At 35.3% G+C, this 13,859-nt stretch overlaps 1 protein-coding gene across 1 annotated transcript in view; it reads left to right on the top strand.

The window, feature by feature from the left end:
- LOC138704459 (catalase-like) overlaps positions 1 to 13,859 on the top strand; it is an 83,692-nt gene that overhangs the window by 55,025 nt on the left and 14,808 nt on the right. Inside the window, exons 4-5 of the mRNA XM_069832359.1 lie at positions 12,527 to 12,677; positions 12,770 to 12,949. Of these exons, the coding sequence (XP_069688460.1) occupies positions 12,527 to 12,677; positions 12,770 to 12,949 (331 nt within the window). The remainder of the gene's footprint in view (positions 1 to 12,526; positions 12,678 to 12,769; positions 12,950 to 13,859) is intronic.

The raw sequence follows: 13,859 nt of genomic DNA, 5'->3' as shown, positions 1-13,859 counted from the left end.
CTTTGAACGCTGAGGTGACTTTGAACAGTAATTTAGCTCCTTTCTAAATTAAATGCTGTACCCAATTGCGAAAAAACTGTTTAAGTTGTCAATAAATTAGTTCAGTTTTTTCGAAATAGGGTACAGCATTTAATTTAGAAGGGCGCTAAATTACTGTTCAAAGTCGCCTCAGCGTTCAAAGTCACCCCACTTTACGGTATATGAGCCGTTCAGAGCAAAAGTGGTGTAGGTCAAAAATGGGTAATGAGGGTTGAAGTAAACATTCTGTCAAATACAGCGCAAAGTAGTAATTAATAGTCACTTTATTTAAACTGTTAGTAGTCAGTGAATAGCAAGAAAGATATATTAATTGCTACTTTGCGCTGTATTTTACAGAATTTTTACTTTAAACCTCATTACCCAATTTCGACTTACACCACTTCTGCTCTGAATGGCTCATATTTCGATATTAACTCATTTTCAATTGTGAATTTTCAAATTTCAGTCCTTTCAATAACGTGTCATATCATTTACTTGTAAACTCATTTTCACTTTGATAAAATAGGCTAAATATAGATTTCTTTTAAAAAGTGCAACTTAAATATTCAAAACTATGTAAATAGGAGAAAAATAGTGAACATTGATTTTTTACTTTTTGGATGAAAAATATATTATAAAACGAAGTATCTAGAATCTAGATGGGTTTTACTTATTGTGAGAAAAATCTTACGTTGCTCATAAGGTGGCTTTAAATGAATATTTAGTTTATTATTAAATCCACGTGGAAGTATATTTTGTACGGAGTACTACTCTCACAGATACACGAATAAGCAGATGCAAAAACACGAAAAGAGCGGGCAGACGGCCCCATTAAAGCCTTAAACAGGTCTGATTCGCAGTGCAAAGCTAGTATGATCCATGTACACCTAACTTGTACTCAAAGTAACCAAACGCAGGACTCTACTTATTAAACAGAAATAGGTTTTTTTTGCATCACCATGACGAGTTTGTTTGTTTTTTTTTTTTTATTGTTCTGGTGGTCGTGTTATCAGAGGCACTTAACTGTAACTTGGCCAGCAAGATCGCCAGATATTAACCCAGCATATTGGTTTTGGAGTATTCTTGAGCAAATCTACGACAGTTGATGAGTTTAACCCATTTGATCCCAAGACACTTTCAATGATTGGAATATAAATATTTCAGAATTGCCCAAATTATTTTTTATTAAAAATGTTGGTGTTTCTTATATATTCCTACTTATTGATACATAAGAAACAAAATAAGATGATTATTGGTCCTCTCAAATCATTTACGCCGTAAATAATGCATGTTCCCATTTGGGAACAGTGGGAGTAAAGGGTTTAAGAACACCATTGCACACACTGTGGCATATACTCCAGAACTGCTGTATACGGACGGCATTGAAGAGAAGCTGTTATTTGTACAAGAAGAAAATGGTGGACACATACAACATCTACGATGAAATTATGGCAGTGGGTGGTGATGCAAAAAAAAAATGCCATTTCTTGTGTAATATGTCTGCCAGAATCTTTAACATTGTATAGAAAAAAAAATGAGGAATTAAAGTTACCACTTCTTTTGAAAAACTCTATATAATTCAAGACATCTATCTTATATGGATGTCCACAAGTATTTACTTCTGGGTGGCGTACATTTCTTGCTCAAACAAATTTGGTTCAGAAAAGAACCAACAACCTGGAAATTAAACAAGATGTAAGCTTATTTATAATCAACGGCTCAATAGTTAATTTACGGTAATTAATTATTAACAGTTTTGTATCAATTTTATTGCGTACTAGACTAACAATTTACCTTTTTATAAAACACTGAAAACAAGCGTTACGTCACTTGTCATGTTATGACATGCTTTATTTTTCTCATATCTGGTAACACGTATACGCACTATAATCACTATAAATGGCTAAATGAGCCAGTAAAGTGGGCCTAGCCATTTGTGATAGCCCCATTTTGTTCCCTTTTTCACCTGAAGACGATTCAACCCACGGAATGCCAGTTACAAGCGCATTTTTGTATCAGCGATAGAAAGTTCAATATCGTATAGTACATAATTATTATATTTTACGGCCTCATGTCGGCGCAGTTGAACCACTGTTCCCCTCATAAATACGTCTGATGGTACGAGTACATTATAACATGCCCTACATTCTGCTATTAGTTGAAACATCAGAACATGGACTGAAACTGATATGAGCCTTTTCTGTGTATGTACACATGTTTATCAGTCGGTACTTGTGTTACAATACGAGTGCTTTGAAATCAGAATAACTTTATTTACTTGTGTATTGCAGTATTATAATTTTAACTGCACCAAGTTAACTTTTGATGTTAAAAATTGTTGTGAAGGCCAGACATTATATTTTATTCAAGGAGATTGGGTTAAGGTTCATCATGTGATGTATCGGGTGATTTAAAAGGTTATGTTAATACAATGAGATAAGAGGACTGGTCATTAACAAGAAATGTACATACAAATTGTTCCTGTTAGGCACAGTTTTTCAAGCAATGATTTTTTTTTTATTGTGTAGAAGATAATAACTTCAGCTGTAGTAACTCAGTTATAGCAAATAATAACTATAATGAAACTCTCGACCATTATGTTAATTTCGTAATTGTCCATTTCAACTAGTCACAGTTTAACATATCGTGTAGCGAAGCCTCGTTTTGTTTACTTCACAAAATAGGTGAAACCTGTAAAAAAAAAAAAAAAAAAAACAAATTCTATATTATTTGTTGCAAATCATCAGCCCTCTTCTCTCCTGACGTATTGACATAATCTTTTGAATCACTCTGAATAGCTTATTCGACCATTACACAAATTTCTTCGCAATCTCATGATGACTATTTAAATTATTTCCTGTTTTCGTCATATCTCAACGAGGCGAGGTTCGTTGTGACGTTGTAAGAGCTTGTCATTCCATAGTGTTACCACGTGTTATACGGAAAATCCCTATTGTAAGGAAATTCTATTCCGAAAATTTATTGAACGTTTTTCAAACGAAATGAAACAGAATGTAGGACTTTGTTATTCATCTGTTTACCTACCTATTGATTGATTGATTGATTGATTGATTGATTGATTGATTGATATCGGTAAAATATTTTATTTTTTATTGCATTTCTTACATTTCGTCAAATTTTCGCCATTTTAAATGTATTACTGTATATTTAAGTGTCTTGATACGTTCAGTAGTTCAGTTTGATACATTGACAAAAGCTCTGAACAAATATTGTTTGATGTATTTTTTCGTTGCCCTCATTAGAACAATATCGTCATACATAAAATGCATCCCAAAATGATTGTTCTGTTTGTATTACACGAAGAACGTCTGTAAATTAAGATCCAATCAGAAGGAAGAAAGAAGGGATTAACAATAGCTTAAAAAATCTGCAAACGTTTTACTTTTACAGATGCCGTTCTGTAAATGAAATCTGTTGTCAATTGAGCATAGAATTTCTGTCGCAGTATCGTGAAAAACTGTACGTGAAATTTGAGAAAATTAAATGTCCGTTAGATTTCTTTGATACACGAATACGAAAATCGGGATCACAGTACACAAACGTGGAAACCAGGGTCGAATCTGCGGAAAAGTAACCTATACTGTACATCGTGTCTGATTTAAGCCGTTCATTTTTGTTTAGGCAGCCCAAATATCAGTCCAGACATATGGGAGGTATTTTATGGTTTCGCAGGCGGAATCAGGGGTGTGTATAACATCCACTGATGTCACTTGAATGACTTTCAGTTTTCGTGTGATAATATTATGTTAAACATGTGCAGTAAATCTGCTGTGTTAATTATTTATTTTCTTTCAGCTTTCCAACGTTTCTTATAGTTGCGTTTTTCATTGGATAGTGTTTTATTGAGTCATTTGCTCTTCTCATATTATTTTTTAATACGTAAGTTACTTCCAATCCCTCAAATAATTTTTTTTCATTCGGAATAAACAACGGACATAATAAGAAGGTACCTATAAAGAACAGACAGCGTAGAGTTCTGACCCAATTTATTCATTTATTTAAAGATATTTTGAGTATGTCACTTCTAGCGAAACTACCTTGAGAACGTCACGACCTGGGAAGACCATGAAAAACGTTGGATTCAGATTATGACATACCAAATGGTTTACGACATACGAGATCAATGACAACCCTCATGGAACTGGATCATATCGACGTATAATACTTGCTGGAATTGTCACGAGTTTGAGATTCGAACCGTGAATGATTGCCGAAGGCAGTATTCAAGTACAGCTACTGTTGTGGAACATTCTGATTTACAAGATGTTTCATCGATTACATATTTCCGTTTTAAAGTAGTTTTAACTAGAACCTTCTAGAATCACCTGCTATGGGAGTTCGACATTAAAGAGTACGAAAAGAAGAACCGGGGACCGAAACCTCACAGGCAGCTGAAATATTCATAGAACCTATTACTCTAGCTGAGAGATATTAACTATCTTGAGAGATCCACGTATTATAAATTAATGTTTCTTTACTCACACGCATAATATGAATCAATATATCAGCGGTCATCAGTACAGTGCACCCTCGGGCTAGCTTCTCTTATCCGCGGAGAAGAGACTGCACTATGGTGCATCCGTGGCTGCTGGCGGGTATGCTTTCTCCTTCCTGCTGCACGACGGGGTATATTACGATGCACTGCTTGCCCGTTACCCATTTCAGCGAGTGCTGACGACCACTGCAATATATTAACCAGTCAACCCGTTTATATCTATTTTAGCTGTTTTGAATCATTATTAAAACTAAAATACAAGCGCTGCGAGTTGGAAATTTTCAACGACGAAAAGTGTCTACCCCTAGTCGGGTTGTGCGTGATGCCTAAAACAATTTATGAACGGCTTGATTCAGACACCCTGCATATTTCTGTGTGCTTTTGCCCATAATGAATGGTTTATCAATTTTTTCATGGCCGTGTCATAAATTTGCAAAAGAACCTTGTATTTAGTAAATATATTACTAGATAACGAGGGAACCTTGTAATTAGTAAATATATTACAAGACAACGAGAGAACCTTGTATTTGGTAAGTATATTACAAGATAACGAGGGATTTCTTACGTGGCTTTGACAGAATTTTCAAACTAGCAGTCAGACCGTTATTCAAATTACAATTTATAACTATCGATAATTTTCATCCTCTGTCGGGACGCACTTTAAGTTTATATGGTGTCTCAAAAATACACAGCATAACTTCATGTATGAGTTTCTAATATGCAGACAATAAAAGTAATTCATATTAACATAGGGCCGGAAATGCTAGTTTCCGAAGTCTTGAAGGCCTGCCCATGACACTTAACTGTTCACGTCACCTTTAAATACTCGAAACGTCACCTGCCAGAATACAGACCTCACTTAGACATGTCATGGCCCTGCAGAGACGATCCCAAATTCCTGACGTGTTTCGTGTGGCCTTGGAATCCGCAAAATTTCATTGCAAAGAGTTTCCACATCAGCCACCGGAGTCGAATGATTTTAAGTGGCTGCACAAGGAAGAAATCTAGATTCTTAGGAAAATATTTGGGGATAAGAGGGATGAAGTTACAGGAGAATGGAGAAAGTTACACAATGCAGAACTGCACGCATTGTATTCTTCACCTGACATAATTAGGAACATTAAATCCAGACATTTGAGATGGGCAGGGCATGTAGCACGTATGGGCGAATCCAGAAATGCTTATAGAGTGTTAGTTGGAAGGCCGAGACGTAGATGGGAGGATAATATAAAAATGGATTTGAGGGAGGTGGGATGTGATGATGAGACTGGCTTAATTTTGCACAGGGTAAGGACCAATGGCGGGCTTATGTGAGAGCGGCAATTAACCTGCAAGTTCCTTAAAAGCCATTTGTAAGTAAGTATTTTACAACAAATGTGACAAGTGAATTGTAATATATTTCCGTATTTATCAAAGTAGGAAACAACTCGGTAGGAAATAAAATGGAACTTTATCTATTTCTTTTTTTCTTTCTTAGATTGGATGAATTTCTGTGAATGTAAACTTGTATTATCGCATATACTGGTAACTCAGGTTTTACAATTTGTCATGATATGACTGAGTTAAGGAAAGTTCTGTAACGTTTGACGTCAGTATTTATACGTTAAAAACAATGCTAAAAGTTAAGCATAGAATATGCACTGCATATAGCTCCTCATTCTTAATTAAATTAGTAATCAGGCGACAATAGACACGATACACTCTCATGTAAGATTCTATTGAACACTGTAAGCATCTCTCTCACAAGATTATGTAACATCGTGACATGGAATTTAACGTGAGAGGCAGTTTATCAAACACTAATGATAATGAGTCGTAGAAAAAGGGAAGCAAACTATTCCAACGTTGAAGTAAATACGACGCAAATTTTCAAGACTGATAAACTTTCGCATTCAAACTCGAAAAACGAGTGTAAAAATGCAGAAACGCATAATCTATTACTAGCTCCTGGATTTATTTGCAAAATGCATGTTGCATACAACATTGTCAAACATATGGGAGAGTGATATTATTTGAAAAATTTCTTGTGGTTATTTTTATATTTAATTGCTGATAAACTAATATTTCACTGAAATCTAGTTTTTCGTGTCTACGTTCCCATTTCTGCAAGAATATTTATTTACTTACTTCCTGGTACTTCTTTACTTGTTTCTTTACTTATTTATGTACCTGTTTATTTATTTACTTTATTTATTTGTTTATTTATAATTTTTATTTATTCATTCATTCATTACTTATACGTAAGTACATATGCTGGATGCCCGTTAAAACACTTCCAATGAACAATTTAACTCATAAGTATTGCTGATTTATATGAGCGGCTTATATTACTTGTATTTTCACTTTTGAAGTTAAAATTCATTAAAAGAACAGCATTATATTTCGTTGCAATAACTATTGGAAGAAATATCACTGCAATAGCATTGTAACCTCTAGTGGGCTTATTGTGCCTTCGAGCTTCAGTACCAGTAGTTGGAATGAATTCTGAAGTCCGAACGGTCGCACTTTTGTAGATGCGACTCATTTGTGCAGTGTCATTTTCTACCTCAAATATTATAATATTCATAACACTTTAGAATTTGAAGTGACTTTTAAATGCCCTTATATATTATTACATTATCATATTTAATTGAAGTAAATTACAAAAATTAGTTGGGAGACCAGAGGGGAAAAAGACCTTTGGGAAAGCCGAGACGTAGATGGGAGGATAATATTAAAATGGATTTTAGGGAGGTAGGATGTGATGATAGAGACTGACTTAATCTTGCACAGGATAGGGACCAATAGCAGGCTTGTGTGAGGGTGGCAATGAACCTGCGGGTTCCTTAAAAGCCATTTGTAAGTAAGTAAATTACAACTTAAAAATTACTTCATTTTCCTACGTTATTATTAAATTATGAACCAAAAGTCGAGTAAAAGTAACCATTTCTATTTTTGTGTCCCTCTTTCACATTACTTGGAGACATACTGGCCGAGAAATTGTGGAAGTACTTTCAAACAAATGTTCTCTTCATTGTGCATTGTTTGTTTTCATTTCACTTTCGTGCAAATTTAGTCCTGGGCTTTCATGTTTGTGCAACTCTGTTGACTGGTCAGCCCTTCACGCGGAGAGATGATCTTGTAAAGCTATCTTTGTGTTAATGGGAACATGGATGTCGCAAAATGATAACCTTAGATAATATTTGTAGTGACATTTTAATAATCTTGTCATAAAATGAGCGTTTAAGTGCATCGTACATACACATTTGAGTTTTTATTTTTAAGCTCACCCAGATTGTAACTTGTGTCTCCATAATATGATAAAAGATATTTGGATGATAAATTTGACCTAGCTAATTATGCATTATATTAGAAAGAAGCAAATGGTAATTGAAAATAGATTTTTGATTCTTTATTATTTACATATTGTAAAATAAAAATGTACATATACATAATAGGTTAGCAGCATTGAGAAATATGAGAAACAATTCAAATTTTAGTTTTTATATCAAGTGCTTGTCCACTTTCTGTGTTCCAGCTCTAAATATGTTATAAAAGGCCTCTGTGGCCTCTCGAGACGTACACATATAAGAAATCTGCAGTTTCAATTGCATGCAGAGGCATCTATAGGCCTATACAAACTAAGAAATTCGATGGGTGAGAAATAGCTGGCTGGTAATTTTGCCTGAAGACCTTTCTCAGGAATAAGGTTATATGTGCCATAAATCTACGACATGGGAATCCCTGTTTTTACTACCCTTTTATCATTTAAAAATCCACCACCCTCAGACTCGTTTAAACTAACAAACTTCTGATATATTTGCAAGTAAGTAAAGCTCGGTTCCCATGGTGCGTGTTTCTGTGATGGATTGCATGCTGGGAGCACTGATGGAAGCTCTCTCTGCTCGCTTGCTGGAAATCCTGCCTACTGGTGGCTTCTTTGTTACTGTCTTCCTCCGATGAGTTTAGCGCTGGACCTGAGGTATTCTTGCCATCGGTGCGGGGAGTTGCAGGTAGATTCTTTTGTTGCTACAGCCAAGCCGAGCCGAGCGGAGTGGGAAGTATTAATCGTCCAAAAATATGCAGTCTTCAGTCTTCTCCCTGATGTTGGCTATGTTAATATTATATGAATTACTCATTAAATATTTCACCATTACAAGTCATTTTTAAGGAAACATGCTGTGGAAAATTTTTGGTTTTATTCTATTGGAATTTTAGAATATGTGTGATTGGTATCGTGAAAAACAGATTCCTATAATGTCATGCGAAAATCATTTGTTGGTGATATCTTAAAATACAAAATCAAGTAGTTATACTTCTCAAGTGAGTTCAGCAGTACAGTATATTTAAATTGATTACTTTACAAATTTAATTCAATTCTATTAATTACTAAATTTTATAATATGATTCTTCTTTTCTTTTATATTATTGTAGTTGTATTATGATTTTTCTTTTTATTTATTTTATTGTATTTGTATTTCTGGTGGTGTGATGGCCTTAACTTCACCAAAATAAATAATAAATAAATAAATAAAATTTTCTACAATACTTTCCTTCTCTGAACACGTAAGTACGAATGGTTGTATCTCTATCTCGCCAAAAATACGATAAAAAACTAATAGGCATACTTACTTACTTACTTACTTACTGGCTTTTAAGGAACCCAGAGGTTCATTGCCGCCCTCACATGAGTCCGCCATTGGTCCCTATCCTGAGCAAGATTAATCCAGTCTCTATCATCATATCCCACCTCCCTCAAATCCATTTTAATATTATCTTCCCATCTACGTCTTGGCCTCCCCAAAGGTTTTTTTCCCTCCGGCCTCCCAACTAACACTCTATATGCATTTCTGGATTCGCCCATACGTGCTACATGTCCAGCCCATCTCAAACTTCTGGATTTTATGTTCCTAATTATGTCAGGTGAAGAATACAATGCGTACAGCTCTGCGTTGTGTAACTTTCTCCATTCTCCATATTGCTCTCGTAAATTGGGCGAATGTTTTCAGTATGATTGTACTTCCTTCCAGACTGCCGCTGTCACTGTCCCCTCCCACTCTAGTACCGCGCTAGACTAGTCTATACCACATTCCCCTCAGCACTAAACTCCCCAGAGGATGACAGTAGCTATAATGCTGGATTTCAAGATTAGGTTGCTTGCTATTTTTCGTGTTAGCTTAGATGCTGAAACCAAAGATGATACATGCTGGAACCGTATTGCCATGTTCGTTGTTTTCCAACTAAATCTGTTTTTATTCCTTAGTTTGTAAGAAACAACAATTAAATATCGGACTTGAGCTGTTTTACACTTCTGACTTAATTACTGTATTACGACATTTACTATTGTTAATATAGGTCTTCAGTTGTTTTTCACTCGCAGTTTATTTTATTTTTTCATTGTGAGTGTTGGCAACAGATGAAACAGCAGATGATTTTCCAATTTGAACTGTGAAAAGAGCCAGCTGCGTATGAACAGTAACCAACATAGTGACAAACACGGGACCCAGCAGTGTACCTATCACAGCACCAAGCTTGCTGGACAGTAAGGAAACTATACTTGTTTTTTTGAAAGATGGGTCATGACAGGAGCGTTGCGATTGGAAAAACAACTGAATGTCACATAGCGTGGTAGGTCTGTTGCTATGGTAACAACGATTGAGTTGCCAAACTTACTGTTCCCCTTGGCGAGTGCTTAATAGCTCTCTTGGCGACATTTATTGGGCACACAATGTTAGCATTGGTGCGTTTCGTCTTTGATTCTCTGTCGATTTTTGTATTGTTTTCTTACCTGCGTATCAATTGTCAATGAATATTTTAACGTCAGCCATCTTAACGACAATCGCTAGCTTCCATCAGCTGGCAGCATAGTAGTCCATATTGGCAACATAGCACTGTAGTTCCAAACTCGGCCACTTAACTGTCATGTCTCATCTTTAAAAAAAAAACAAGTATAGCACTGTGGGAACCAGGCTTAAGACTAAACCACAGAGAAGGGAGGGGAACGATGAAAGAGAAGTAGAGACAGATAATATAAAGGAAGATTACTACAGAATTGGTAGAATAGAAAAGAAGTTGCCAAAACTAATACATTGAAGGTAACAAAAGAAAAAAATGACATAATTTTTAATTTCCTATTGCATGCTATTAAATACAGCGACCATTTATTAGTGTATTGGAAAATTTACCTCCTCACTTTGGTATTCGCCTGTTGGAGGTATCTTGTATCATCAGCAAGTACACACATCAAGTTACCACTTCCATATCATGCAGATTGATATCAGTTTTATAAAATAAAAAAAATAGGAAATTGATAAACGCAATAGAATTAAATGTCGGAAATTTTGGGATCTCCTGCTTTGCAGAGGCTATTACGACACCACTGGCCATCTAATTTTTGTGCCAAGTGACATGTTTTTCCTGTCAAATCCTTGTATGCTCTCATAAGAGACATCCATTCCCAAATTTTCACATTTACTTACAAAGGCAGAGATGGCTATAAACAGGGAATGTTTTAGAAAAGGAATATCTGACTGTTTATTTTGCCAGGATCAGGTTAGATTACATGCCAATAAAATGTGCGAAGAGATATCTGATCAAACTACTTCTGGAGACATGCTAAGGATTTTTTTATTATTTTTTTTCGCTATATTGGAGAATTACCACGGTAGCTTTGAAACGTGCCGTTATGTTTACCACCAAATTTAACTACATACACAATGTTGCCAACATAAGAACATGATTTTGGTCTGTGGTGTCGTTAGAAGGAGAAATTTGTTTCTTTTTCTCTCTACCTACTTCGTTCTGAACATTACTGAGAGACAACACCACTGTTACTCTCATCTATTGCAATGATTTTTCCCTGGACCACTAATTTGCTTGGACGACATTTCTACATAGGAGATTAAGACAGATCTTACAAGTGATCTCCAGTTACTAATAGTATGGTCATCAAAATTGTGTGTCCATTTTATCTCGAACTAAAATCTCTCTCACATTTTCTTTTGTTTCATCACGGCCAAATGGATTTATCTCTTCGGTATCGATGTTTCTAGTCGGTCATGGCCTTTATGACAGTTTTTGTTTCGTAATATTGATAGACGGTAATATAATTAAAGCGGTGAATAATTTCATAGCCCCTAAAAGTTTTTTCCTTTTTTTTTTTATGGTAATAGGCTAGGTATTTTCTCTAGGCCACAAATAAAACTGCAACGCGGTCATAATTATGTACTTAATGCTTTGGTGAACATTGACCGGAAATTTACTTTCTGTTATTTAAAATGATATTCCGTGAACCACACCTTTTTCCTCTTTATTTCGTTGTCATAACCAACTTTAAGATCTTACTACATAAGCATTTTCTTTTAGTGCATTCAAAACATCGTCGTTGTACTGCATAAATCTTGCACTTGACTAATAGTGATTTATTTAAGAATATAGTCGCGAATTTTACTATCGATTGTCTTCTGTTTGACACGGCTCGGTACGGCCCGGTAACTAGTGGCCAGCAAATAATGTAGACTATCGACATTGCTCTGCCGTGGGTATTATCCAGTTGTTCCATTTTTTTTAAGACTATGGGTTTTAATTTCTTAATTTTAGATAGCGTACATTGGCAAGCAAGATAATCCCTAGACCACAGGGATCAACATTATGGAAGTAAATAATCTAGTGGAAGAAATGTATAAGACCAAAAAAAAGAATAGAAGAACAGGTGATATAGTTCAATCTTTGAAAAGAGGGGGGAATAAGAAGAAAAGGGAATGAGGGGGATGAAAGGAGTAAGAGAAGAATAAAAATAATAACAAATACAGAAGAGTAACATTCCTGTATGAGTTTACTTAACTCATCATTTGAAGAATTGTGTACATTTCTCAGCATCGATTATACGGCTTTACTGATGACATCTAAAGACATCTAATGTAAAGATAAAATTATGAGATTGGCAGATTAGTGCTGCTTAGCTACATCGTTTACCATTTTATTTAAGTAAGTTCAATATCTGTTTATCTGCAGGGATCCTCGAGGGTTCGCCGTGAAGTTCTATGCAGAGGATGGCATTTGGGACCTTGTGGGGAACAACACCCCCATCTTCTTCATCCGAGACCCATTGTTGTTCCCAGTTTTTATCCACACACAGAAGAGAAATCCTGCAACGCATCTCAAGGTAATTGCGAGTAGTCGTAAGTTTGTGACAGAATGACAGCAGGTCTGTGTAAAAAGAGAACTTATTGGAGAAAATTGTAATTTGTATTTCAGGACTGTGACATGTTCTGGGACTTCATTTCATTGAGGCCTGAAAGCACACACCAAGTAATGTTTCTCTTCTCTGATAGAGGTATCCCAGATGGATTCAGACACATGAACGGTTATGGATCCCATACATTCAAGGCAGTGAATGACAAAAATGAAGCTGTTTACGTTAAATTTCACTATAAGGTATGTAATACTGTTCATGTTCTGAGTGAGTAGAATGTGAGGGCCATGGAGCAATATTTTGCTGTTAAACTTGGAGCACTAGAGTGACTGTCTAACCAAATAATATGTAGGCTACTTACCCATGTCATACATGGAGAACGTTGTACATTGTTTTTAGTTCTTTTTGAAGAATTGAATTAATCTCTTGACAAAAATGTTATTCTTTGGTTTGTCTAAGGTATGTGGATTTATCGTGTACACTTTATATTTTAATGTTCCTCAGAGATAATAGAGGTTATGGGGAAATTCAGTATTCAATATTTCAAACATTCAAATATTTCAATTCAATAATATCGCCAGAATCAAAGAAGCCTCATTCTTGACCCCACTGTCCATTTTGAGAAGGATGATCAACAAGCCAATAACGTTAACGATGAAAAGAAGTCTATTTACAACCCATGTATTCCTCACTTCAATGAGAGATACAAAATGAATATTAATACATGGGAAGTGAAAGGACTTCTTTTTGGCGGTAGGGGAACTTCATCTAAGTTAACCAAACCCATTCTCCTTTCTCTTAGATTTTCTAATGAGGACATTAACAAAATTTGTCTAATGGTATTGAGAGATTCATTATCCATTTTACACAATCACTTGTATAATACTATGTAATTTTTTTTTTACTTTATTTCATTACTCTTCAATGTATTTTCATCTCATGTTTCTCCGAAATCAAATTGTACTTTATTTTTTAATTTATCATTGTTCTGTATTCTCTCCGCAATCATATTGTATTTTTCATTTAACCTCTCCTTTGTATTCTGGATCCTAGTGGTCAGCCGTAGATTTCGGCCAGATGTCCCAAATTGTGGAATTTATGCTAATCAACTAATGACTCTTTCACCTTGCAATTTGACATGCTTAGTATTCA

This window comes from Periplaneta americana, chromosome 8 (genome assembly GCF_040183065.1).
Source record: "Periplaneta americana isolate PAMFEO1 chromosome 8, P.americana_PAMFEO1_priV1, whole genome shotgun sequence".
NCBI classification, from domain to species: Eukaryota; Metazoa; Arthropoda; class Insecta; order Blattodea; family Blattidae; genus Periplaneta; species Periplaneta americana.
The sequence above is the reverse complement of the archived record's forward strand: the minus strand, read 5'-3'. Positions and strand labels throughout refer to the sequence as shown.